Source organism: Dermacentor albipictus, chromosome 4, assembly GCF_038994185.2.
Source record: "Dermacentor albipictus isolate Rhodes 1998 colony chromosome 4, USDA_Dalb.pri_finalv2, whole genome shotgun sequence".
NCBI classification, from domain to species: Eukaryota; Metazoa; Arthropoda; class Arachnida; order Ixodida; family Ixodidae; genus Dermacentor; species Dermacentor albipictus.
The window spans coordinates 78,922,892-78,950,525 of NC_091824.1; the positions used below are offsets into that span (position 1 = coordinate 78,922,892).

At 45.6% G+C, this 27,634-nt stretch overlaps 1 protein-coding gene across 4 annotated transcripts in view; it reads right to left on the reverse strand.

The window, feature by feature from the left end:
• Positions 1-27,634, reverse strand: part of LOC135916443 (disintegrin and metalloproteinase domain-containing protein 10-like) — a 162,241-nt gene that overhangs the window by 9,990 nt on the left and 124,617 nt on the right. For all 4 annotated transcript variants that reach the window (XM_065449801.1, XM_065449800.1, XM_070537169.1 and 1 more), the window contains 8 exons: positions 27,228-27,531; positions 26,147-26,412; positions 16,948-17,076; positions 10,111-10,288; positions 9,268-9,427; positions 6,803-6,898; positions 6,106-6,187; positions 3,858-3,985 (listed from right to left, as the gene is read on the reverse strand). In XM_065449801.1, coding sequence (XP_065305873.1) covers positions 3,858-3,985; positions 6,106-6,187; positions 6,803-6,898; positions 9,268-9,427; positions 10,111-10,288; positions 16,948-17,076; positions 26,147-26,412; positions 27,228-27,531 — 1,343 coding nt within the window. The remainder of the gene's footprint in view (positions 1-3,857; positions 3,986-6,105; positions 6,188-6,802; positions 6,899-9,267; positions 9,428-10,110; positions 10,289-16,947; positions 17,077-26,146; positions 26,413-27,227; positions 27,532-27,634) is intronic.

The following is a 27,634-nucleotide window of genomic DNA, read 5'->3' on the forward strand; positions in this document are numbered from 1 at the left end:
GACACGGAAGGTATCTCTCAAGGAATGCTTTCTCACAAGAATTTTATGTCAGTGCGCTATAATAACACAGGTACAACTGGTTAAACATTACCCTCCCCTCAAGCCGCGGCCTTCTTCCTTAACGTTGACCCCCGTGCGGCCATCGGTAAGTAACGCTTCCTTCAAGGGGTGACGCAAGTGGTGTGTATACTTCCGGTTGATTTGGATCGATAGTGTACTACAACGTCTCTTTACTACGCAGTTTTTCTCGCTAAGCCTGAGCTACGTGAAACGAAATTTAAAGACAAACTGCGCGCGGCGGGTGGAGACGCGGCGGCACTACAAACCATGCTGGCTGGTTTTTTTTCTTTCTTTTTTAGTGCCTCATGAAGCGACAAAAGACGGATACTGCGGCATGCCTTCGCCGCATCGCTGCGAGTGTCGATATTTATTACAATCGTGTACTTATTCTTAAGGGTACGCAAATTAATATGCATACCTACGTTATTAAAATGAGCTTAACGCAGCAACATGTATCAAGCATTCCCGATGACGCAACGTGGGCATCCAATCAGATATCTCACCCGACTGACGTCACGCGCCCCCGCTACATAGCAGGTGACGGGGTGGCTGGAAGGTCAGGGGAGCAGCGCCGCTGCGATTAGTAGCCATACACATTTTTAAAACCTTATAATAACTTACACGCCTTGTTCGAAGTGCTTAAATGCGTAACTTAAAGGGACACTAAAGCGAAACAATAAATCAGTTTAGACTAATGAGGCATTGCTTGAGAACCCTGCAGGCAGTCATTTCAAAAAAATAGTTTGATTATTACATGAGAAAATGAAGGTACAAATATCAGTATTTGAATTTCGCGCCGATACCCCAGAGCCGGTACGTCAGCGTGACGTCAGGGATTCCATAGTATGTTTTCGCATTTGGGCCGCGTTGGCTGAATAAGGATTCCCTAAACTTGCCATGTTTAATATTTGGTTCCTTTAGAACACAATGTAGTCAATCTGTACCGCTATATATAATTAGTAAGCCCTAGAAGGTGCCATCAAAATCCAAGACGTCACAGCCCCCAGGTGCGGGAACTTAAGTAGGCGTCGCCAACCGTATTTCGTTCTTGCGCTTTTTCTGGCTTACCAAACGTCTTATCGTTGTAAGAGTGGTGTTTTTAGTATCGTAGAGAGGTAATTTACTGATGTAGAAGAAATCATTTTCCACTTTAGTGTCCCTTTAATGTTCAGAAGGGCCTACCCCCAGAACTCAGTACGTTTGTACAAAATTGTAATAATCTTCTCAGGGTTCCTTTAAGAAGTTAGATGAGTCTCCTAAGTGCATCTAATGTCATGCGGTTTCAGTAATAAAAGCCGATAAATTACTTTTTGTTCAGCGACCACTAAGCTACGTAAATGCCAGTAAACAAAACGCGCGCGTGCGTGTGCGTGCGTGTGCGTGCGTGCGTGTGTGTGTGTGTGTGTGTGTGTGTGTGTGTGTGTGTGTGTGTGTGTGTGTGTGTGTGTGTGTGTGTGTGTGTGTGTGTGTGTGTGTGTGTGTGTGTGTGTGTGTGTGCGCGCGCGCGCGCTGCATTCCGGCTGCGCGTCTACGATTATCAGCCTCTATCGTTTTTCTTGAGACTGTCTACTACGACAGATGTAGACAGACGTGATACCGTATTGAACGATCTAGATAGCGGGTGTAATCTGCTTCCCGTTTAATTGGTGCTCCTGGTAAGCTCTTCTAATTCCAGCTCGGCAATATTAAGTTTGCTTAGGCTCATAAACCAGTATAGTATAGCCGTCTCGCCGATCAAACTCTAGTTAGAGTAACGTAAGAGTGTCCACGCCGGAAGTATCAACTCAAAGAGCTGCCCAAATGACGATTCATCTGCCTGTCTCTATAAATCGTGTAAGCGGATGCAGTTTCTTAATTAACCCCACGTACTGCCTTCGCAGACAAAGGCTCCGCCCAAGCGCTGATTCTGCCACGCTTTTACTTTACGAAACAGAACAGAGGAACATTTAAGCGTGGCGGCAGTCTGTTGAGAGAACACTAATCGAGCCCGGACCAGCCATTCAATATCCTCGCGCACATAACTCGAATTATCTGCTGTACAAGTATCTTTAACATATTCACATCGTAAGTATTCGTCCAGTCCTGTGAAAAACAATAAATACGTACAAAGGAATTAGGATCCCTAAAGGCGTTTCTTTGTGCCTTCAGCTCACCCTCTTACAACCATTGGAAGGGGTGTCAAAGGTTGCATTATTAGAATTACACTGTTCTATTTAAAAGCTTCAAAATCAACACTACAGGGGCAGAATTGCCCACTATTGTGATTTCGGGATGGAGGACGAGAAGCGGATCGTTGGAGCAGACGAAAAGGAAACAAAACATTTTGTACAATATGTTCAGATATAGCAGCATATCGCGTACATGTAGCGGTAAGAGCGCACCAAACCGACTGGGCAGCTGCTGGCGACTCTCTTTCCTGCAGCAATCGGCCGGTTCTGCCTTAACCTCTTTGGCGACCCATCATCAGCAGGGACGAGGCGGGGCGGGTGATAGAACTAGATAGATTAATTTGAAACTATTGATTATCCTGCTTTCGATCGAGCTCCTAGTAGGTGAGGCAGAAATAGCTTTTCTGTGCTTGAAATGACCGCGAACACCATAAACTAAAGAACAACTACCCTGCCTCTGCACGGTGTATGCTTATCAGGCTCTAATAAGGCACGTCCCTCAGTGTCTGTAATAAAATGATGAGTAAGTGCTTGGAAGGATGTCATTAACGCCATACATATGAAGCAGCAGGATGACATGTGTAGCCAACTGTGACTGCATGACGTATACTCAGACAATGACTCCAAGCAAACCGCTGGGAAAATCGCTCGCACGGCTTTTAATTTGTTTGAAAACTTGTAGTGCCAAGAGCACACTGAACACTCTGTAAAGTATATTTCTTTACGCCTCTGAAGTAATGAAAAAAGCGAAGTAAGGGTGCATTAAGGGTGTTTGTTAACAAATACACGCCCTGTCGAAGAATGCGAGAAATTATGGGTACAAAAAATGAGTTTTGGTAGCTAGCACACGTGAAACAGGGAAAGATCTTTGTTTTTTTTTTCTTTTCTTTTAAGTGTGCTAGTAAAAAGAAATGCACTGACATGTAAAGCTGGGAAGGCGGGTCAGACTGCTACTCAGAAACGTTCCTAAAAAGCACAAGCCCCTTCGCGCTGGGCAAATTATTGAAGCACTGGCAATCAAAGACAAAAGGACATACGTAAGCGCTTCCTTACTACCTGTGATGGAAAAAAAAGCTCGCCCACGTACTTAAACTACAAGTTGCCGAATCAGATGAGTCGAAACCTTGTTCACGTGCACTTTTTTCTGGTTTGTCGTAGGCGAGCTTTAGCCAGGTGTTCATTCACAAATTTCGCCCCAAGGCGTAGTAAATGAGGGTATTTTTCTTTGTGTGCAATGTCCGACATGCAGATCAGGAAACGGAAATGAGCAACACAAGGACGAACGAATGATTCAGAAATTTAGAGCTCACTGATTTTGTAACAGGCCCAGTATTTATAAAGGCTATTATGATCAGGAATGAGATCTGAAGAAAAAAAAAAGGAGAACTCTATCGAAAGTCCTGATCATTGCACTCACCACCTCTTGTAAATACATCGTCAAAACATATCACTTGCATTTTAGCGCACCATTCGTGTGTGCATGTGTTCTCTGTTACCATGATTCGGGTTTCAGAGTTGTACGTAACGCGAAAATAAAAACATGAACAGCCATCGATTAATTCCATAAAGCGCCCTCTTGAAGTGTAAATGGGAACTTAAAGAGAGAAGAAACCAGGCCTCGGCACTCACTTGCAGGTAGAGTCATCCCCGGGCAGGCGGCAGCACAACTCGCAGGCCTTGGTCACGGGGTCGCGCGGCCTGCGCTTGCACTGGCACGACTGCAGGCCGTACGCGATGCAGATGGAGCCCGTGCACTCCTGCGCACAGGACAGTCGAGAGTGACGTCAGACTCTCGCGCACTGGCGACACGTCACTAAGCTTGTGCAAGACTCAGTGCGAGGTATAAACGAATGGTTCCTCTGAGGCTCTAAAACTTGCGCGAACATTCACGAAACCAGAGGTTCATGGTCGACCATGTTTATCTGCTGATCAACTCTTTCGGTACGGTTGCTAAAAGGAGAATGCCGCACACACGCCGGGAGGAAAGCCGATCGGGCTCTTCACTGTTTGTACGAAGAAGGACGGAAAGTCATGATACAGTGTAACCTAACTCAAAGCGCTGCATATTTTTGTGTTAGTAATGGCTGTCTTGCAGGTATGGTATTGCCCTATCGTGTACCCATATGTTACTGTATTTCCTGCACCAGCTACATTAAAATTCAGTGACTATATATAGTTAATTTATTGTAAGTAAATATAATTATGTAAATTAGCTAGCTTTGCTAACTTCCGGTTTTTGTTTTAGGCCCGCTAAACTATAGCAGAACGTTTTTTTTATATCTGTTCGTCCAAGGCGCAGTAGGTTCACTTACAGCTCACCTGTGCAGCCTTTAGAATTTACAAGCTGCGTTTAACGTGCAATTACTAACAGTAGGCATACCGATGACATGATCATTGTGATATAGTTTCGAACAGCGGCACTACCGGACATCGAAATAAACGTTTAAGTACCATGCACCGCTTCAGTGCTCCATTAAGAAGTGAATTCCAATCTGTATTTCGGTGTTTTTGGTGAAAGGAACTTGTGCTTGCAATATCCTCAAAAGATGGACGATCGTATCATAAACCTTTGATTTCTTCGTGTCCTTGCTTCTTCAGTTCCTTTTGTGTGTGACCCACTGGTGTGATTGTAAGCAGATCTGCTAAAGGACGGAAGAGTTCTGTCAAAACAAGAAGGCGACGTTTCTCACCCAAAAAGCGCGGGCTGCCACAGCCCGAGTAACAACCAAGCGTTGCCAACATACAGGAGACTTCAGGAGCCGCTGTTGTGGCTCCTGAAGCACGACGCACCGTTGCACGAGGTTTCAAAAACCTAATGAGCTATTCCATGTGATTCGAACATAAATGCCAGATGATGACATAATTCGGTACGTGGTCAGTGTTCTTGTGTCGTGTTTACGAACGTTCCAGCTCCCGCGCACTTACCTGCCTAAGCGACATCTGCCGTTATCATCGTTTTCACTGCAGTCAGCTTGATCAAACACAGTCAGCTGAGTTCGGGCTCTATCTACGGCGCACAGTGTAGAAACCTAAACGTATGCATCCAAATTTTCGATTTCTCGCCTGTTTCATAAAGTCGGTATTTCCTTCTTTGTTAGTCTTTTAGCTCCTCTCGAACAGAACGGTGCTTAAACCAGTCACAGATAATGCTTAATTGGTCTTCGTCGTGTTTAGGGCACAGCAAAAAAAACATTAAAAAAATCGGCAGAAGCCATCTCAGGATTACCGTTGACATCAATGCGAGTAGAATTGAAGCATTGTAGTGGCACATCGTGTACTGACACCGCCGAAATACGTCATGTATGAGGCGCGCATTGCTGCCGGGCTCTCCTCTAGCGCTTTCCTCTGGGGACGCTGCACTATATTGCATTGGCGCCGCAATGTGGCATCGGGGTGCGTGTCTGAATATTCAGACACGCACCACGTTGGGTAGACAGGATTGTGTGAACATAAATGACGCGGGTTTGATTTCACCTATAGCAGTGCAGAATGGTAAAGGATTTCTTTTTGTTTTTTTCATCGAATAGCGGCCCATACCCTGTGGTACATACACAGACACCCAAGTTCACGTGAAAGAGGCCCATTGATGAGCGCCGCATGCCCAGTTTCACACACCCACTGAACCAAGTTGGTCCGACGACCCGGTTCCCTCGGCACATCAGCCAGATGATCTACCCATTAAACCATGTGTAGACTACCCAGTAACCCAATTTGCCGAAAAAGAGGTTAGAAACGGAAAAACAAACATACAGACAAACATACCGCAAACTGGGCGAAGTTCCCAGAGAATGCTAATCGCGTTAAAACCCAGCCGTCCACCTTGCTGTACATCTATTCAGTATTCCATCAACGAAATTAACTATATATCCATACTCACCCCCATGTAGCAGACAAACTCCTCGTTACAGATGGTCTTGTTAGGTTTGCTTGTCGAAGACGGGCATTGTGGTCCTTCACCAGTGGTCATGTGGTTAAGGGACACCAGAATTTCTTTCAAACTGTCGCAGTCTTATCCGACTGAGCTTACTGTCATGCTGCAGATGCTCCTGTGCAGCTAAGCCTCGTAGTAAATCGCATGTATCGGTGTCCACAGTAATAGCTGATTCTGATAAAGTGTCGATAAACAGGGGTTCTTCGCAATTTCGTTGTGTACACTGATTTGATCAGTTCACAGGGTATTGTACAGCATGATACCAAATGCAGTTTTAAGTCCATAATGGCTACATTGTGCTTTTTTTTACCTTTTATGTGTTCGTTCGATACAATTTCAGGAATAACCGTACACTATACTCGTGATGTAGGAGGTCCTGGCAATCGCACAACTGTCCAAGCAAATCGCAGTTTCTCACAGCTGTATCGATGGTGTATGGATAGACTTCAACGAATTATTTGCGGTGCTTGGAAGTAACAACTATTTCTTTTTCCCTTTACTGATGCTAAAAGACAACGAACTTGAGTTCTCCTTCCGCTTCTTTCACAGCATGTGCCGATAGAACCATACAATAAAGCAAAAGCACATACCTGCTTCGGTAAAAAACAAAAACAAAAATCAGTAGAGTAAGGTCAAAGGATATTCGCAGTAGCTGGCGCTCCGGCATCCGTTGTCATCTCGGCATTTGTCCCCGATCTTTAGAACGCAATCCTGAGTGCAGCACGGACCTTGACTCGGGCTGGAGAGGACAAAGACAGTCGGTAAACTATGTTGACCCAAGATCTTCGAATCACCGCCCGTGTGTAACAGGCCTGCTTTATTACGCGACCAACTTGAACGCGGCATTCGATGAAATGGTTGGTTACTGAACTAGCCAGTGACGAGCATTATTACGCAGAAAAAAACCAAAGACGACCCCCGTTAGTCGCTCACAGGGTGTTGACCTTTGTGCGTTGTTGTAGTTTGAATAACATGCTTCCTCATTCAAATCAGCGATGATGGCACAAAAGTTTAGCAACTTTCACTTTCTAAGGTGACGTTATGCACGTTCCTGTCACACCTGTGCCGTAAGATGACTGTACTCTACGTCCAGCTACTTGTGAACGTTCATACCAGGCACGCACTTTATCGCAGGGCTCCGACGCTGTACAGACTACAGCATCGTGATGCAGTGCTGCACACATTCATTTAATACGCACTCGCGTTCCATAGCGTCAAAAACGTGTGATCACCTGAAATGTTGCGGCAGCCCCTGCCACGTGTTGCCCTATTTCGTTCTCTTTGCATTGGCAGTGGCTATGCTAGCAATGCTGTGGAAAACCTCCCGAATGCACATTTCAGAGGAGTGACCTAGAATTTCAGTCATTGCTTTCTGTTGCTTCGACAGTAATCACCGCATAAGGGTGTGAGATTACGAACGGGCTGTTGTCGTTTCTCCTGCGTGCGTAATGAGGATAAAGCACTTGTAAGCTAGTTTCAACGTGAACAGTCATAGAAGTGCAACAATCAAATGTATGACCTTAATGAAGTGTGCATGGTACTGCATTTTAGCGTTCCTGAAGTGGCGTTAACATAGTGTTTTAGAGCATTAATTACGTATTGCAGGTTAAACCGTACTCACCCCACAGAAAGCTGGCAAAATTAGAGCTAATTTGGAGTGGTAAAAATTTATACTTAATTTTTTTTATTTCGCTGTCTACCCATACAGCTGTCTGGTAACACTAAATGATAAAGATAGAAATCACCCCCCCTACGGCTGTGTCGGAGTAACGGAACCCAATCTCGAAGGTCATGCTTTTGTCACTGCAAGCATCGCAAGCGATTGCAAGAACCGGGGATATCCCATGACCATCCTGCGTTGCCTTTATTCTTTTTCTCTTTTCTTTCCGCATGCGCTTCTTCAGACAGTGTTGATAGTTCCTGCAAGCATTCTCCGGTTAGGGCTGCTTTTATCGCACGTGTAAAAGTAATGAGGAAGCAGTTCAATGGAGGCGCCCTTGCCTTATTGGGTGCGTGTGGAGCAAGACGTCTGATGTCGTTTCGGACTGTGTTTCGAAGCACTTCACTCAGCGGTAACTCCAACTTCCTGAAGTTACAACATTCACGCCAGAATTATGGCTGCTGCCAGTCGGAGAATCTTGCAGGCAGCGATGTCAAATTGAAATTTCGAGTTAAAGCGTGCGAGGCAGGCACAGTGTATTTTTATTTTTATCAGTTTTCTATAACCATATCTTGCCCCTTGTACTCTCAGAGATGATGACAAACTGAGAATAGTTGTAGGGCTGTGTCGTGGACCTTCTAAGCATTCCATGAGTGTGACTATATCCTCTCGAGTGTTAATGTGAAGAAGAAACATACTTTCTTCTCAAGAACAATATTCCAAATAAATGTACGGGTCCAGGAAAGCGCACGTGCGAAGTGGCTGACAAGGCGCTGTCCGTTCAACCTTAGGTCATTTTACCTCTACGTCATCTTAAACTTTACATTTACTGGCAAGAATCTACTTTCAAGAGCCATGAGACCTAAGCGCCCGCCGATACTGCGCGAAGAGTGCAGCTCAAAACTGCTATAGAACTGAAATCTTGGTGAGCTGGTATTGGTTGATAATAGAACTACAGCGCGCACAATCTGCTCGCATGCGTCCCTCGTCTTTTGTGCGCGCTGTGACTGAACAATGAATTACGACAAAATATCAGGGGTCGTGTGTTGTAACACTTTCATTTCTCATTCTTTTTTCCATGCATCATTGGCTGGCACAACACTGTGCTGTCCTTATCGACGGCTCGATGCGATGAGCGATAATAAATGAACTAGTATTATTATTGCTCTGTTTGAAAATCGTATGCACCATTGACCCATAAACAAAGCAGGCTGCCAACTGCCATCGTAAAGGGCACAACGCCTGCCTACTCTTCAGGAATAGGAAGGTGACAAAAACAAAGAAATTTAAGACAGGAAGAAGGGATGACAGACAACAGACTAAAGCAGAACAATGACAAAGCATAGAGTACGGCGGTAGGAAATGAAGAAATTTTGAATGTAAAGACAAGACGAATCACAACGAAACGCCTGTCCCACAATGCGGATATGGCCACCAGTAAGACCCACCTGCACACGACGTTAGGCCTGAGCTTACAGGGCGGTTCGTCTCGCGGCGGGTTGGATCGCATGGGAAAGCAGCAGGGCTCGAGGCAGTCGTCCTCCCAGCCGCAGTCACACTCCTCGCCGGCCTCGACCACCTCGTTGCCGCAGATCGAGTCTTGGGGCTCTGCGTTTGCGCACGCGCGGCCCACGCCAAATGTCTGTGAGCGCAGACACACAACACGACGCCACATTTCAGAACGCGTTACGCTACAGGAGTGCTCCAGTTGCATCGGACGTATACAGCGATCGACCAGTCCCGTGTACGAATTTTCTTAAAGCAAAACTGCAACTGTTCTGCAGGACACGGGCACCGCAATGAGCATAACTTCACGTTGGTATTGTAGAGTAGGACCATTGTTCGTGACCAGCGTGCTGTCATGTATACACATTGCGCACCATTAACACTTACCTACCCCTACATGGCGCCATTACAACATTTGCTTGTTTTGTGCTATGCTTATCTTCCATTCAGCAAACCCGATTTAGGCGCATACGCATAGTAGGCGTCGATAAAGGTGTAACAGCCCGCTCACGTGAACTGTCAGTCCGCGTGTTAGCTACACACATGTGCTAGCCATACATTCGTTCCCTGGAGGGCGCTGCGACTCTTCGCTCCCCCTCTCTCTCTTAACGTGATATTCAATGAGAGTGGTAGCAACTCTTTGACGTCCACAGTCAGAGCACACATACTTTGTGTAGTCAAGCCGGCATTCTCTAAACCTCGAGTGCGTCGCACTTCTCAGCGGCTTACTTTTTGTCTGCGTGCTTCAAAGACTTCGCAGACAGCGTCCAGTTTGTGGGGCTTACCTGAAAAGCATCCCTTCGTGTTTCTCGCTTTCGAGTTGAGCACTGCGTTGATGCTTTTCAGGCTGCAGGGCGAGAAACGGTTGTTGTTCCTCTTGTCGCCGGACGTGGCGTGCGCGAACATGATGTAGTTTCCGTTCTCTCCGCCAGGGGTGCACATGCTGTCGTCCTTCGGATCGTGCTGCGCTCGAAAAACAACACGCCTTTAGTCGTTTTTATCACCCTTACCTAATGAGTTCGATCCTATCACTCCGCTTCAAACTTCAACACTGGTCTACACGATGTTTCGAGTATTTTCTTAAGATACAACGTGGCCACGAGGACTATGTGAGCAAGGACTGACGGCAAGCTTCGTGTTCTGCCATGGACCGAGTGTGCCAATTATAGGATGAGAGCAACTTTAATAAGAACTTTCGGTTGAACTTTCTAATACCCTCCCGCGAGGGCGTTAATGAATAAAAATTTAAAAAGAAACAGTACCATGGCAGGAACATTTGCTGTCTTTTCTATTCTTGTTTAACGCGATTACTGGAACAATCAAGGAATTTTATTTGACACTTAGGCTAAAGCAAAGTACGGTGAAGCTGTCTGACGTCACATATGAGCACCTTCGTTTCCCATTTGTTTGAAAAAAAAGGGAAAACTTCGTATTTGGAACTTCAGTAAAGTTACATTTTAATTACACTGGACATTACAATCAATAGCAAATGGAATTTTACCCCCGACTTTTAATAAGGCGTAATAGGGCGAAGTCTGACGAGGCGCGTTATTCAAATTTTAAATCGAGTTATTTTTCTACAACCTGCACGAATCAATTATCATGTTCCCCGCCAAATTCCGCTGAGCCTGGACCTTAGTGAACAATTGCTTCCTTTCGCTTGTTGCCCACACGTGATGCATAAGCAAGTTCGCGGTAATGTCTTTCGCGAATTGGCGTTCCGTCCATCGAAACATTGTAACGTGTGTCGCGCCCACTGCTGAAAGCATCTGTAGCCCGCTACGTCCAAAAGTCCGCTAACACTGCATAGCTCAAAGCGGATCACTGCAGCAGTCTTACTAATATGACATGCACTGCGAAATAAGATATATATATAAACAGCTCAGGGTGCACTGGCAAGTTTGTAAATATTCCGCGCGCAAAGTGCTCCAAATTAAGAATATAAGCATGCTCTTGCAGTCTTGCCTGTAATTTAATAGAGTGTTGCTCTTCCTTTTCTTCTTCCTTTTTTTTGCACTTGCTCACTCTTTCCTAATATCTTTCTCTCTCTCTCCCTCACCTTTTGAAAAAGTGAAATTGCCAAGTAAGAGCAGAACTTAATGCAAACTTTGGTATCCAGAACCTTCCGTCTCATTAAATCGCTTTTCGCTAACGTCCTCCTCACTTCGGCGAGGCGTTATTCTTTCTCGTTGAGAATGTTCCAAGGAGGCAAACAAGATGTCAGGCGCAGGACTTTTACTAAGTAAGAGGCACAAAAAGAAAGAGAAAAGAAAAGCTACATTTCATTAATCTCTTGAAATTCGCGCCCCTTTAATTATGCCTAGTTTCCCGCAACTTAAAACCTTTTCAAAGTAATAAATAAATGCAGCCCAAAGGAGAACTTCGCTTGTCAAGATTCTGAAACGTTCGCAGCCGCGCGTCCATGCACTTCGCTTCTAATTATTCTATTTGTGAATCTGCGTTTTATTCCGGGCTCAGCTTCTGTAAGAAGCCGTACTGCCACTTACCGCTACGACAAATGTTAGGCACCCTTATCACAGGCCATATGCCGTGCTCGTAGTTGGATATTTAGCCGCTCGAGCTGATTGCTTATGTTGTGGTGTCCGCCTTACAAAGCCACGCCTTATAGCATATAAAAAGAAATGTTGGAACGGGAGTAGCTAAAAGCGGCGAGACAGAGTTTGACGCACGAAGCGAATGACAACCGCACTGAAATCGACCGACGAATGCAAGAAAACAAGGTGAAGAAAAAAGATCATGTGACGCGAATTACTTAGTCGCGTAATCACAGTGAAATTTTCCGCGGGTGACTTATGGCGGCAACAGCACGCGGAGACATGTTTTTTTTTTTCTGGATATCATCAAAACGTTTATTTGCCCTTATCGTCTGCTTTGCCTTCGCTGAAATGACGCGGAAAGATCCCATTTTTGATCCGGATAGTTTATATGAAACTTGGCATCGTTACTTGCTTTGTCACTTTAAAGAAAATAAAATTCCAAGTTGCCTTCCTTCAGGTCTTTGCCGTAAGGGGTGTTTAATACATGGCGGCTATGACGTCACGTGGTCGCTCTTATCACTTGCTGTACGGGAAAGCAGTGCGGTTCGAGATTTGTTTTTACGGCAGGGACTTTTTTTTGCATGTTCTTTCTTGAGAACCGGGCAGATGCCGAGTGTTATACTGAACGATCCCGACTATAAAATAGCATCTCGCTCTGTGAAAGTTAATCAAGAACAGATCAGTTGTGAGGGCAAAATCATTCTTTTATAATGTGCAGGGGAAAGTGCACCTCTCTGTGTCCGCATTTAGGCACATGCATATAGGAGCAGTCAGCCAGAAACGTTTGCGGGGGGCGGGTTTTATAGGAAATGTGATTTCTTTTGCCCAGTTAAGGGACGTCACGTCCGAGTTTAAGGGATAACTGTGTGCGTGTCTAAGGATCTACAACAAACTGAAACTATTCGAGGTTATGTGTTCAGGCTCCACAGGAATTCAGCTGCATCGCACATCCCCTGCCTCTTAACTTTTGTGGCCGAGGGCTGTTCTTTTTATTGTTATAGCTGTTGAGTAATACGGTGTTCGGTAATACGGTATTGTTCACTTTGAGTAATACGGTGCCAAGAAAAGAAAGGAATAGAACCGATCGAAGACTACGAAATACCCTAGTGCTTCGTTCTTTTGGCTATAAACCGCAAGGAAAAGAGAATGGAGCGTAGATGATGATGATGATGATGATGATGATGATGATGATGATGATGATGATGATGATGATGATGATGATGATGATGTCAAGCTGTGGAGCATACACATTGATGGTACGTTCAACTGCTTTCTGCCGCGTTCCGAATCGGTTTGCAGCAATGCGGAAACATCCCGGCATAGGAGTCAGGTATAATTAACATGCCTGAGCTGAGCATTCGGCTGCTCACAGAGCAATCGCAGGAACCACGTGATCGGGATAATCCTTTCGGATCACGCTGGCTCTCCCAGATCGAATGGTGAAAGTGCCTCCGAGCGCTCTGAGGTAGAGCGCACCCTCTCTGAATGAACTGCACCAATGTATTCCTGCCACTAGATTTCGGCAAGCCAAATGCAAACCATATCGCCAGGGCACTCTAGAGCACTCGAAAGCGACCAGTAGAAGGTACCATAAAAATCGAGTCGCGCAGGCCAAAAGTGCAATAAACGAATACGACTTCAGAGTGCAATAACTGAAACAAAAAGCAGCATATAAAGAATGTGACTGAGCCCTGAGACGCTGATTATGTAATTTAGGTGCTTTTACCTGGCCCTTGCGCGATAAAACCCCATACATCATCAATTAAAGTGAACAACAATGTTACCATAAAGAAATGCAGAAATAAAGAAACTAAATAAGAATAATGTTAAAACTTAGTCGGCGAAGTGATTAAGGATTATTGTAGTCATCGTCGCATCTCCATTCTAAAAAATCTAACTCTCTTGAGAGTTAAATTTAACTTATATATAAAATATTGCTGTAAATGACAGCTAGTTCGAACTACAGCTGCAATAAGAGACGTCGTAGGTGAAAACTGTTTATTATTTCTGGCCACCTGGGACGCACATAAATAGCTGGCACGGTAGTTTAACAGTGATAGGTGTATGGAAGTGAATTTATGCAGTTTTTATGTCGTCTGTCGCTGCTATTATCGGGCGTACTAGCCGCCAGATTTTCGTTCATCTCCTTTAATGATTCGACCGTATCCCTTAAAGGGACACTAAAGTGAAAAATGATTTCTTCTGCATCAGTAAATTATCGTTCTACAACACCAAAAACACCACTCTTACAACGATAAGACGTTTGGTAAGCCAGAAATAGCGCAAGAACGAAATACGGGTGGCGACGCCTACTTGAGTTCCCGCACCTGGGGGCTGTGACGTCATGGATTTTGATGGCATCTTCTAGGGCCTACTAATTATATATAGCGGTACAGATTGACTACATTGTGTTCTAAAGGAATGAAATATTAAACATGGCAAATTTCGGGAACCTTCATACAGCCAACGCGGCCCAAATGCGAAAACATACTTTGGAATCCCTGACGTCACGCTTACGTACCGGCGCTGGGGTTTCGGCGCGAAATTCAAACACTGATACTTGGACCTTCATTTTCTCATCTAATAATCAAACTATTTTTTCGAAATGACTGCCTGCAGGGTTATCAAACAATGCTCCATTAGTCTAAACTGATTTATTGTTTCCCTTAGTGTCCCTTAGAGTATTGGCCATGGAACAAAACTAGCACTCTTTATAAACGCATAAGTGGCATGTGCTAGTGTGTAAAGTACTGGTATCCTGTTATACTTTCTCTTTATTTTTATTTTATTTTATCTTATTTTACAGTATTCATGTTGAGAGAGGTGAAAAGACTGACGGGAACTGAACACGTCAGTCATGCCATATGCAGGGCTTGCTACTTCACATGGACTGTTTGAGATGACATGAAGAGGAAAGAAATGCAAGAGGTAATGAGGACAAGAAAAGCATCTGTAAATAAACAAATGAAGCCCATATAACTACAAAAAAAAGGCAAAGAATGTCTATAAAGCTTGCCTGGCCTCAGTTTAAAAGCAAGGCCTTCGTAGCCTGGACTGCGTTTCCCTTTTGTCCCAGGTCTTTAAAATACGACTAGCCTGGATTTGTCCACATATAACAATTAAAGTTCTTGCTGCTAAGAGCGCAAATAGTGTAAATAGTGTAAATAGTGTAAATAGATTTTGGGGTAGCCTTGCGTGAAAGAGACCTAACTTCACATTTTCCTTCATTTAGAGCACCCATGCGGTGTATATATATGATACCAGCGATTGACATCTACTATTTAGAAACCCGCGAGTATTATCTTAAAGAACACGTGGCGACTTGCCATCGACGCTATTTAAAACGGTCCACGCTTTCTTTATTATTTTTTGGAAAGGAACCAAACATTGACGTGTATGCCAGACGTTAATGATTACTGACTAGACTATAATCTCCTCCTCTCCTCTTTAAATTTTCAGAGCCCGCACTTGTACGAGTTAATGTCGACGTTCATTTCTTCTTTTTTTTTTCCTTCCAAGATCGAACTGGCGCTTGAGGTGAGGACACGTGACGAGAAAAGCGTGGTCAACAGCTTCGAATCAATAATCACCGCCAAGGAAGGCAAGCGGCGCAGGTCGATCCCAGAATGAAAATCAGATGGAAAACAACTTGTATGACTTCCCTAAACGTCACAATGGGTTATTAGGAACGCCGTAATGAATGGGGCAAGGAATAATGGAGTAATTTGTAGGCCCCCGTGAGTTCTATATACTGCGGCCAAGTCTAAGTAAACGGCCGGCTGCCGCGGTAGGGAACCGAACTGGCGACATCGCACTCGGCAACAGAGACCTGATAACGAACAAACGAAGGACATACGGTGCATCAAGAAAGCGGCTGCTGCAGAGGTTCGTATGCGCCTGAACACCGTAGAGGAATGCTTATCGATGTCTGCAGCAGTGCCAACGCGGAAGTTCTTTGTCTTGACATTTTAAAACACCGACCGAAATGTTGTTTCGTTTTGTCGTTCTTGTTCTTTAAATGTGCCTGTGTAGATCCAAAGTGTGGCACGGTTTTCGTGAGTGCGCTGGAGCGCGCCATTGTTTGGTTTAGGCGGCTGCCAGAAATAAGATGCGGCCTCGAGGCCTCGATGGCTGGTCGTGTCATTAATCGACGAGCCGCGGTTTCCCACGTGGCGAGACTCTCGGGGCACTGTAAACATGTGACGCACGTGCTTTGCGTGACGTTGGCGAGTGGGCTTGTTCTATCATTAGAATAGGCCTTCAAGCGCAGCTACCTTTCTCTTTACTTTCAAATCCTTCACCGGCTCCCGTTCAGATTTAAGATACCTTTCATTCATTCATTCATTCATTCATTCATTCATTCATTCATTCATTCATTCATTCATTCATTCACTCACTCACTCACTCACTCACTCACTCACTCACTCACTCACTCACTCACTCACTCACTCATTCATTCATTCATTCATTCATTCATTCATTCATTCATTCATTCATTCATTCACCCCTCCACCCATCCACCCACGTCGTCCTGCTAATTTGAAACAGTATTTCCTGCCGTGGACTGCGAAATGCATGTAAAGGTGTTAGCATTCTCTGAGTCTGGGTGGTGCACAAAATCCGTCGGAAACAAGAAGCGCGTTTGTTGCACGTTATCTCAGCGAGGGATACGCAAAGAAAGTTCCACGTTAATAAAGCACATATAACCTTTCGTTTATTTACGTATTAAATATCCCCGGTTTTATTTATTGTGTTCATTTACTTGAGCTATCACATAGCTACGCGACGCACAAAATGTAATCCTTGTCCGCTGCAGTACTTTTTTGTTCGAACTATTACTTTAAATTAGTACTTTATTTAATGACCGCAACTCTCACCCCTTCAAAGCGGCCTATAACCGCGGCATTCTTGTACAGTTCCCCATGATGGGTGAACTTTTCGCTCTCTCATTTTGTTGATGATTCGTCTGGTCACCGTATCACTGCGACTCAACAGGGAGGGGACTTCGTCCCGTGAACTTAGGTTGCAGCAGCGCCAACTGCGAGCAGTATATCCGTCACTCACCGGTGAGCCGAAGTTGTGTCCAATCTCGTGCGCCAGCGTCACGTGGGACACAATCGGGGGCACGTGCTTGCCGTAGTTGAGCAGCGTCACGATGCCTGTGTTCAGGCTCTTGAGGCTGCCCCGGTAGTGCTGCGTGGGGAGGGGCCGATACAAAAGGCGTCAGTTAGAAAAACCCGTAGTACCACACCGTTACTGGTTCACAATTCCCGCGACAGATTCCAGAGTTTTGCCAAGGGACACGACGTTCATTGGACCGGCGTACTGTAACGATTTGTTTCGCTCGATTCTGTTCCTTCCTTACCAAGTTATCATCCACCGTTCACGACAGGTCGATTTCGGTGATAACGCGGCCGGAGCGACGTTCGAATCGTTGATGAAGCGCTAGAGAGAATAGCTGAATGGTGGACTCGTTACAATATTTCAACCTGAGTGTAGCTAAAACAGCTTGTTTTCTTCTTCTTCCTTTCTTTTTTTTCTTTATCAGCTAGTTTCACCAGGCGTGGCTGTTGCCCGATTCGGCACGTGCGATGTTACAGCTGCCTCAGACGATCCACGGACCTCTTCGTGAGTACGATGGTTTCTGGCATTCTGAGATTCGCCAATCAAATCGGTCTTGCGGACACAATGGCGAGCCAACAACAACGAGCTTCGTGAAATACGTACCAGCGGGCTGTTTTCTTAAATCGTCTTTCGAACAAATAATGCTTTCGAAGACTTGCGAAAAAAAGTTTCTATAGAAAACAGCAAATCTTATTTATTTGTTGGTCTATAGTTGTCTTGTGCCGACCTCGGCAAAGTGTCTCAATTTCAACTGATGGTCGAGCCTATCAATAGACACTAGACGCCTCACAGATGCACAAGGCGCAGCTGACCGCGATAGGCTCTTTTGGAAAGGGAATGCCAATAACCCGTGCACCCATCAAAGCGCAATGAAGTATTGCTTCACATGAAACGGCCTGAAGATAGTTCTTTGATGCCGGACGTCCTGTTTCGATAGATTTATCCATAACAGTAGCTTTTCGAAGCCTAATTTTTCACCAAAAAGGGCCCTGAAACGAGCATGGCAACTTGCGTTTATGCTATGCAGACTTGTCCTTAATCAGTTTATTTTTATTCGTTTATTATTTGTCGATTCAGTCGAAAACATATGAAACATGCGCACGGTCTCGAGGCTACGGTTAAGAGCAGTAAAATGTTTGATAAAGACCGCAGCGCTGAAAACAACTCATTCACACCGCAAATAGCCGCAGACACACAGAGCTGCAGCAAAGTAAACCTTTTAACATAAAGAGACACTAATTGAGAGCAAAAAAATGCAAAGCAATTTTAAACACAATGATGTTACTATAAATCACAAGCCTTTCAAACATATTCAGGGATAAAAAGGCACATCACAGGCTTAGCTCACGTTGCTTCTGCTGGTTCTTCCTTTATATAAGTAATTCAAGCGCGTCTTAACCTTTTAGATATTTAGTTGTGTATGTAATTTCATCTTTGTAGGTCACTTGGCAGTAGCGAAACTCATTTGACGTGCGTACGGAATTTCTTTTCCGTGTAAAAGCTACGGGCGGCAATAAGTACCGTCATGACAACTGCTCAGCGTGCTATAGCGTGGTATTCAAGACTAGTGATCAGATTCTGGCTATTATTTTAGCAAACTTTGGAAACTATTACGCCATCTTACAAAGCGTGCATGAATGCTGGGTCAAACTGTGTACTCTTCAAGTGGAATAAACAAGTCGCGCAGGCTTATCCGCGCCTCTTCTGTATTGGCTTTTCAATCATTGACATAGCTTCGTTTGACGGCCATATCTGTTTTGTGCCATTTGTTGCCATTTTGCTGCGTTCTGGTGTTGTGCAATTGTACGTTCACACTATTACACCACGGATCAGGCACGTACCCAGGGGGGGGCCCGGGGGGGCCCGGGCCCCCCCCGAAATCAAGTGGCATACCCCCCCCCCCCCCCCCTCCCCACCCACGCCACCACTCCTCACACATTCCTAAAGCGCCGCCAGATTAATGTTAAGACTTGGCAGCTGTTCATCGGTCAGCCTTATGCTGCCTTTTTCACTCCTTTTAGATGGCGGTAGTTATCGGCATCTCTTGTAATGTGAAGGGCAGTTTTCTTATAGATTCCGCACCCGCGAGATTAACTCGAGATGCGTTCAGCTATTCAACCATCACGCGCATAGCTGTTGTTTTGTTAGTTTAACCTTCTTTGTTTAGGCTGATCCTGGGACCAGGAGAGGGATGCGGCTGTTACTCAGCTGGTCTGTATACTCTCATGGAACGAGTTGCGGCCGGAGAAAATGCCAATTGCGTTTAACTTTTCCCTTTGCTTCATTATTTCCTTGAGTTATGGCTCGCCGCGACGCTGGCAGATGCCCGGAACCATATACACGTGATATGGGTTAGATAAGGTGGGAAATAAAATAATGTGAAAGAGCGTCCATCATGAAACCCTGCAATAACCCTTAAACCCATAAGCAAGATGACTGTCGCCCGTTACCTCGTCTGTTTTTCCCTAATTGTATAGCACTTTTCGTGCAAAATTGGCAACGGGAAACAAAAATCGCAAGGAGTTGAGAAATTAAGTGATCTACTAAGGGAGAGAGCCAACGCAACAACCAAATACGTTAACCCTTGTTTATGAGAATATTTATGGATCAACATCTTTTTATTTAAAAAGGAAGTAGAGGAAACGCCGCCGGAAGTGGAGAATAATTACTTGCTTTGAATGACGCTTCTACAGTTATCGGTCGAACCGCCTCACGTAGCCACTTCTCTGCTGTGCTTATGTGGGTGTATTTCTAACCTTTCTCGGTGAGCGCAGTACGTCTAGAATCGCAGAGTCCTGCACTCTACGCGGTTGTATGGGACTGGTGGCCGCTCAGCGTTACGCAATTCGCGGAACTTTCAAAACTGATCCACAAGGCGAAAATAACTGATATTCGAAACTATAACATGAGAAAGACTGAAGAAGCCCCAAAAAAATGAACGCAGCCTGAAATCAGTAAAAAAGAAACCTGGCATAGGACAAACCATGATGTATGCACTAAAAGATAAAAAGGATAATATCATAAGCAATCTCGAAGATACAGTAAAAGCAGCGGAAAAACTCTAAGCTGACTTGCATACAGTACCCAGAAGAATCACGATACCTCACTTAGAAACAGTAATGAACAGGATACAGAAACTCTCCTATAACTAGCGATGAGGTCAGAAGGGCCCTGCAAGACATGAAACGATGAAGAGCGGGAGGAGAAGGTGGAATAACAGTCCATTTAATCCAAGATGGAGGAGACATAATGCTTGGAAAACTGGCGGCTCTTTATACGAAGTGTATATTGACTGCAATGGTCCCAGAAAACTGGAAGAATGCAGACATTATACTAATCCACAAAAAAAGGAGACGTTAAAGAATTGAAAAATTATAGGACCATTAGCTTGCTCCCAGTATTATATAAGATATTTGCCAAAATAATCGCCAATAGAATAAGGGCAACGCTGGATTTTGTCAACCAAGGGAACAGGCTGGCTTCAGGAAGAGATACCTTACAATGGATCACATCCATGTCATCAATCAGGTTATCGTGAAATCTGCAGAGTACAATAAGCCTCTCTATGTGGCTTATATAGATTACGAAAATGCATTTGATTCAGTAGAGATACCAGCAGTCTAGAGGCACTACGTAATCAAGGACTACAGAACGCTTACGTAAAAAGCTTGAAAAATATTGCTACATGCGTGTGGTATTTGTTTGTTTGAATGAGGTGCGTGGGCGCCATCACTTCAGAAAAGAGGGGGGAGAACGAACTGCGCTCACGCTGTGAATCTAAACGGTCAGCGCTGCAACCGTTGTTGTAAATATAATCTGTAAATAGTTTCTCGTCTTACTGACTCGTCCTTCGCGTAAGAATATATACAGAGGTTCTACAGCTACGTTAATTCTACACAAGAAAAGCAGGGAGATACCTATAGGGAAATGGGTCAGACAGGGAGACACAATTTCTCCAAAGCTATTCACTGCGTGCTTAGAAGAATTCAAGCTATTAAACTGGGAAGGCTTAGGAGTAAAGATCGACGGCAAATATCTCAGCAACCTTCGGTTTGCCGATGACACTGTTCTATTCAACAACAATGCAGACGAGTTACAACAAGTGATTGGAGACCTTAACAGAGAGAGGGTAAGAGTGGGGTTGAATACTAATATGCAGAAGATGACGATAATGATAAATTGCCGGGCAAAGGAACAAGAGATCAGGATCGCCAGTCGGCCACTAGAGACTGTGAAGGAGTACGTTTACCTAGGTCAATTAATCACAGGGAACCCTGATCATGAGAAGGAAATTCACAGAAGAATAAAAATAGGTTGGATCGCATACGGCAGACATTGCCAGCTCCTGACTGCAAGCTTACCATTATTATTGAAAAGTAAGGTGTGCAATCAGTGAATTTTGCCAGTGCTGACATATGGGGCAGAGACTTCAGAATGACTTAAGGACCGCGCAAAGGGCGATCGAACGAAGATTGCTAGGCATAACGTTAAGAGAGAGAAAGAGAGCCGTTTGGATCAGAGAGCGAACTGGTATAGACGATATTCTAATTGACATCAAGAGGAAAAAATGTAGCTGCGCAGGTCATGTAATGCGCCGGTTAGATAACCGTTGGACGATTAGGGTTACAGAATGGGTACCAAGAGAAGGAAAACGCAATCGAGGACGACAAAACACTGAGTGGAGCGATGAAATTAGGAAATTTGCGGGCGCTAGTTGGAATCGGTTGGCGCAGGACAGGGGTAAATGGAGACCGCAGGGAGAGGCCTTCGTCTTGCAGCGGACAGGATGATGATGATGATGATGATGATGGTGATGATGATGATGATGGAGGTGGTGGGCCCCCCCCGAAAAAAAATCCTGGGTACGTGCCTGCCACGGATACATTCCATCGCGTCATGGGAAACAGGCAGGTGCCGCAGGCTCATTCCCGTGAGCTTGATCGCGGTTGCGAAGACACTGGCGAACAGACACTGGCACTGACATCGCGACTTTCTTTTTGTGTTATCTTAGCTTTCCTTTTTTTTTCGCCAGTGTCTTCGCAACCGCGATCAAGCTCACGGGAATGAGCCTGCGGCACCTGCCTTTATATATATATATATATAAACTCCCACCCTAAAGGTGTGAGTTACAAACACATTTACACCATTTTTCACTTTTAAGAATGTAAATTATTTTACACTGATGTGTTTCTGCACCGTGTAGCGCTGCGATATTTCGCAGATGCCCGTTGGAAAGCGCACTTCTGTACGCGTAACAATCGCAAGAAAGAGAGTGCTGTCGGACTGTAGAAACGCACGATACTTCGAAAATTTAACAAGCCCGTCTGAAGCTTGACGCAAGCCTCTTTCCGGGCGACATTTCAATATCTCTGTCGGGGACACACATGTGCTGCAGTGGCAACTGCACCAAGAAAGTTCAGCGAAAGAAGTCTCTGACGACCAAGTGTTGCGATCAACCGGCGACCATCTAGTCCCACTAAACCGGGTTTATTTTTTTCTATTTCTTCAATGAAACGCTGAATGCGGAGCAAGGTGCGTTCACCAACGCACGTCTTGCCTGCCTTACGTTGAGCAAGCTCACCCGCGTGCTCACATTTGCAACGGCACGTGTAGCATCAACTATTTCAACTATGTCAGTGCGCTGAAACAATACGCTTGCGCCATGCACTCAAGACAGCCCACCGATCCACAAATAGTGCAGGGCGAACTCCCCCCACCCACACACACACACAGACACACCTACACTACTCGTACAGTACACAAAGTGGCTCGAAACAGAACAGAAAAGTGATTGCAGGCCTTACCGGATTACGTGCAGCATTCCTCATAATCCATGTCGTAACTGCGTTCCGTGCACATCCAAAGAAAACGTGCAGCCATCCATCCTCTGAGGCAAGGAAATTTCACAAGTTCTTCGGGTCGTTTCCAAGAGAAACGCGAGCTGCATGCGTCTACGAGCGTAAAGCCGGCCATAGAGCCGCACCACTCTTGCGAGAGAAACGACAGTCTATAATGCACCTTAAACGACGCTGAACGAGCTTGTCGCAAAGTGCAAAGATACAGCCCTGGTTTGCCTGGTCGGTTCTTTTTTAGGAACTGTGCAGCAGCCACGCTTACACAAATCTCGCTTTTCCGACACACAACATAGGGACTTTTATTTCACGAGGATAAGGAAGATTACAAGCGCAGCATGCAGTTAGAAACATGGTTCAGATCTCGCTATCGATCATGCGCTCTCCACGAGAAAAATGAACGTTCTCGCAAGCCTCGAAACAGCAACAGAGAAAACCAGAAACAACGCCAAACAAGAATGGCCCGGCGGCGGACTTAGTTTCAGGTAAGGGCTGTTGAGCCTTGTTCACATTTGCATGTTATCTTCGGACTTAAAGATAAGTTGAACTTTGCACCGAGAAAGAGCCAGCTGACAAATAAAAAAAGGCATAGACGTATTATCTTTTTCATTTACCTGTAAAACTAATTGAAAATACGAGGGTTAATTATATTTACGTTAATCTTCATGTTCTTATTAAAAAGATAGGGAAATGAAAGTGATAGCAGCGCCAGTGGTTGCCGAACCCGCGACCTCCACATGGAGTGTGCGATGCTATAACGATTGAGCTGTGGCGCCGGATGTCTTTGTCTCCACTTTATTGCGTATTTTCGCACATGTGTATCCGTTGCCTATGCCTTCGAGTGTTAACTAGAGCCGCGTACACGGTCATGTGGATGCATGTAGTTCACACACTAAATTGCAGGTATCACATAGCGGGTGATCGAACTTGTTGTTAGCCTAGTTAGTACAGGTTCATCTTCACAAAGAAATGGCACTGAACAAAACGACACATGGCGTAGTAAAAAAGAAGGGACAGGAGCTTCCCGTTACACTTACAACTACGAGTTGTCACGTTCTGTGCCGTTTCTGCGAAGAACGGAGCAGGAAACTGCCGAGGTAGACCCTATTGCACTACCTATACGACATCAACACGTCGAAGTTGAAAACCTCGCTATGCAATGAGTGTAAAAGAAACTTACCTTGACATAAAATCAATTATAGCTTAACTAAATTTGGAAGTTTAACGTCTCGAAATTGCGCGGTGGGTTAAAAAGGATGCCGCAGTAAGCGGCTCCGGATACATTTTGACCACCTGAGGTTCTTTAAGGTGCACTCGCAGTACAGATCGCAAATCGTGTTTTGCATTCCGCCCCTATGGGAATGCCGTGGCCACAGCCGGGTGACGAACCCGCGGCGTCGTGCTCAGCAACAGAACGCCGTACTCACTGAGTCAGCGAGCTCGGCTCTTTATATATTTATGCAGGTTCAGTAGCGGAGGGCGAATTTCCACTATGCTGTCCTTGGGTTCAGTGCATGCACCCGCCGCAGTTGACTCGTGGACTCGTGGCTGAGTTACCTCGAACTCAGCGGCAGGTAGCAGGTTCGATCCCTGGTGTGGTGGCCGCATTCCCGTAGAAGCGGAATGCAAAAGACGCTCGTGTACCGTGCATTGGGTGCACGTTACGAAAAAGAGGAAACCAGGTGGTCAAAATTAAACCGGAACCCTCCCACTATACGGCATGCCTCTCACTCGGATCGTGATTTCGGCCCGTAAAACTCTTAGTTATTTTCGTCTTACTATTATTGTTTGTTGGTCTCTTATGGTTTTACTGAAGACAGAGCTTCTAGATTCCTCTATTCTTGTCGTGTGCTTACTTGGCGTACTTAAATTTGTGAACGCTTGCAAATGTTGCGGAACGAGGCGAGGTGTATACTATTTTTAAAATTATTATTTCCTGACGCTTGTATAACGCCGGAAGCATTGTGGTATGCATTGCTTAGTTCCTGCACACAAAACGCTAAAACCGCTAAGGACGCTAAGACCGTGAAGGCGCTAGCGGCTGACAAGCATTCAGTGTAGACATTAGCCAATAAGCGGAGTCCTCGACCTTTTGTTGCCCGAGTTATAGCCACAACCTTGTTAAAAGGCTACTCCATACGTCTTTGTGAAAAGCCGAAAAAAATCTGACACTGGACACTTTTCGCTGCCAGCCCACGTGTAATATTTCCGCCTTTTATAAATGAGGCCCTGCAAACTACAAATTATATACGTGCCAGCATTGGGCATGCATATCGTGCTTTTAGCAGGCGTATAAGAAACAATCAACATTGTGCATGCCGCGTGTGCTGAAAAGCGTGCTTCATTATTTTGATCTTGCCGACGTTTGGTCCTCTTTGTCCTCCTCACTTACCACCCACGTATAACGTGCTATCTCTCCTTCGCGAAGTGGCAGGCTGACAAATTTTGGACGGGACAGCGTGAAGAAACGACGCGCCCGTGAGAAATAAATGGGACAAAGGAGCTGCTTACAAGACCCGCTCACACTTACGAGCACCTTGTCCAGCGGGCGCAAGTCACGTTCGTAAGCCCACCATTCGGAAATTGCTGCTGGTCGAGCCAGTCTTTTAAAGTCGCATGCGCCGTCCTATGTTTGAATGCGTGAGCCCAACTTTGGCGGTTTATCGAGCAGCACTGTCTCGCGTCAAGGTGATCGTGTGAGTGAGGGCCTGTGGACGAGACAAGCTTTTCCCAACATGCTACTTCATAAAGCACTCGATCTTGTAACAGTTAGTAGTGTCTAGTTGCCAATTGGCTTGCAATGCCAGAGCATGCGTTGCAAAACCGAAAGAATCGCCGAATGTGATGGCTTTAGAATGCCAAAACACTGCCCTGATTTCGCTGTCCGTTTGTAAAGCGTGAAATTTCTGCGATAAACTGCCTTTTATAACACCTTCGTATAATCGAAACATTGGCGGAAATAACACCAAAGAAGATGTCAGGTTCGTTGCAGAAGCGCAGCGATCCTATCAGCCTATTTGTTCTTCTGCATCGCTTGTAGTTGTACCGATTTTGTGTTGACCGATTATCAAAATAGGCGAAGACGATATCTATTGGCAAGGTAAGACAGAGTACTCTGATCGCACGATCACGTCCAGCGTTGTATAACGTCGTTGCTAAATTAAGGCGTTTCCTCCCTAACCTCACGCGCCTGCCTCTCAACGAGTCTAAATAGAGAGTGAGTTCGTGCGACTACGTTCGCGGGCACAGCAGGAAGAATTATCGCAAGCCGGGCAACGTCGTCGTACCCCGTTCTTCTCGCAGACGCCTCCGGCGTTCTTGAGGTCTCCCGTCCAGGCGAGACCCAGCGTCCCGCCCTCGAAGTCCCTGTAGGTGAACATGTAGGCCAGGCAGAAGGCGTCATAGTCCTCTTCCGAGAAGAGCTCCAGGAACTTCTCGACGCCGTAGTTTCCCGGGAACCGGTACTCGTGGTCTCGCAGCGCCTCCATCGTGTGCACCTTGATGCGCTTGATCAGGAACGAGATGTTGTCCGAGCGGCCGTCCTGATCGAAGTCTGTGAACGAACGCGCGACAAAGTATTACGCTACACTCCGGACTGAATGGCAACGCTATACTCTGGACTGAATAGCATCCTTATTAACGATTCCACTCAGCAATACAGGAGGCACGGAAAGAAAGCCACCCGTAATGAAGAACTGATTCTGCTCGGATATTACAGACACGTAAAAGAGGGGAAACAAATAGACGGCGCTAGTGCCACCTCTTATTTCTTTTTCTCCTTTTGTCGCTGCCCCGTATGGTGCCGTACAGACGTCCGCACAACACTGAGTCAATTATAAGCGTCATACGCCTCCTTTTTATTTTTCTAGAACCAACCCTTTTCAATAAGAATCTCCCTGCTGCTATCATGGCGGCAGGTGAGTTTTGTCAGGAATCCGCTACGGTATACTTTACAAGCTCTGCCAACCGGAGGGAAGGATGTTCATATTGTAATCAACTCACTATCTGACTCCTTTCAGATAAAAAAAAATTGTATCGAATATTGAATGATTTTCCAGCGCACTTCCTGACTTGTGCTGAGTCCTAATGCGCACGCGAAAAACATCTTGTGGGGGTCGCTTGTGAGTATACGGCCATATTCAAAGCCCAGATTACGCAGTGCCTCACACACCGTTACTACAATATCGCTCTATACTTTCACTTTGTGTTGACCATAGTGCTGGCGCGAGCGTTTAAATTGAGCAATGTCACCTTCTCTTTTGAAAGGTTAAGCCTTAAGGCTTAACCTTTCAAAAAATTATTTAACGTTTTCCTACCACCATCTAGTTGCCAAGTCCGCGCCGTCTGAAGCCGGTCCTGCGTACGCACCTGTGGTCCTGTAGATGGAGTTGACCTTCTGTACGTGCCGCGTCATGGTCTCGATGCAGGCCTCCTCGGAGCCCATTCTCTGGTAGAACAGGTGGTCGGCCTGCAAGTACAGCATGCAGGTGGTCTTCTTTGGGTCGATGACGACGTTCTTGGCGGGCTGGTCGCTGCCCGCGGCCCACTGAGTGCGCTGCACCGACCGGATACCCAGCGCCGCGGAGTCTGGCTCCGGGAGCTCCAGGTCCTTCTGGCTGTAGTGCGCCGCGTCGCCGTCTCGCCACATCAGGGGCGACTGATCCGCTTGTAACTGCGAAAGAGGCCCGGTCGACGTCTGTGCGTAAGCGCGAGGTCGTAGCCGCAGTCCATCTCAGTCATTTAGACGCAGTACCTGCAGCTACCTTATACGCGCC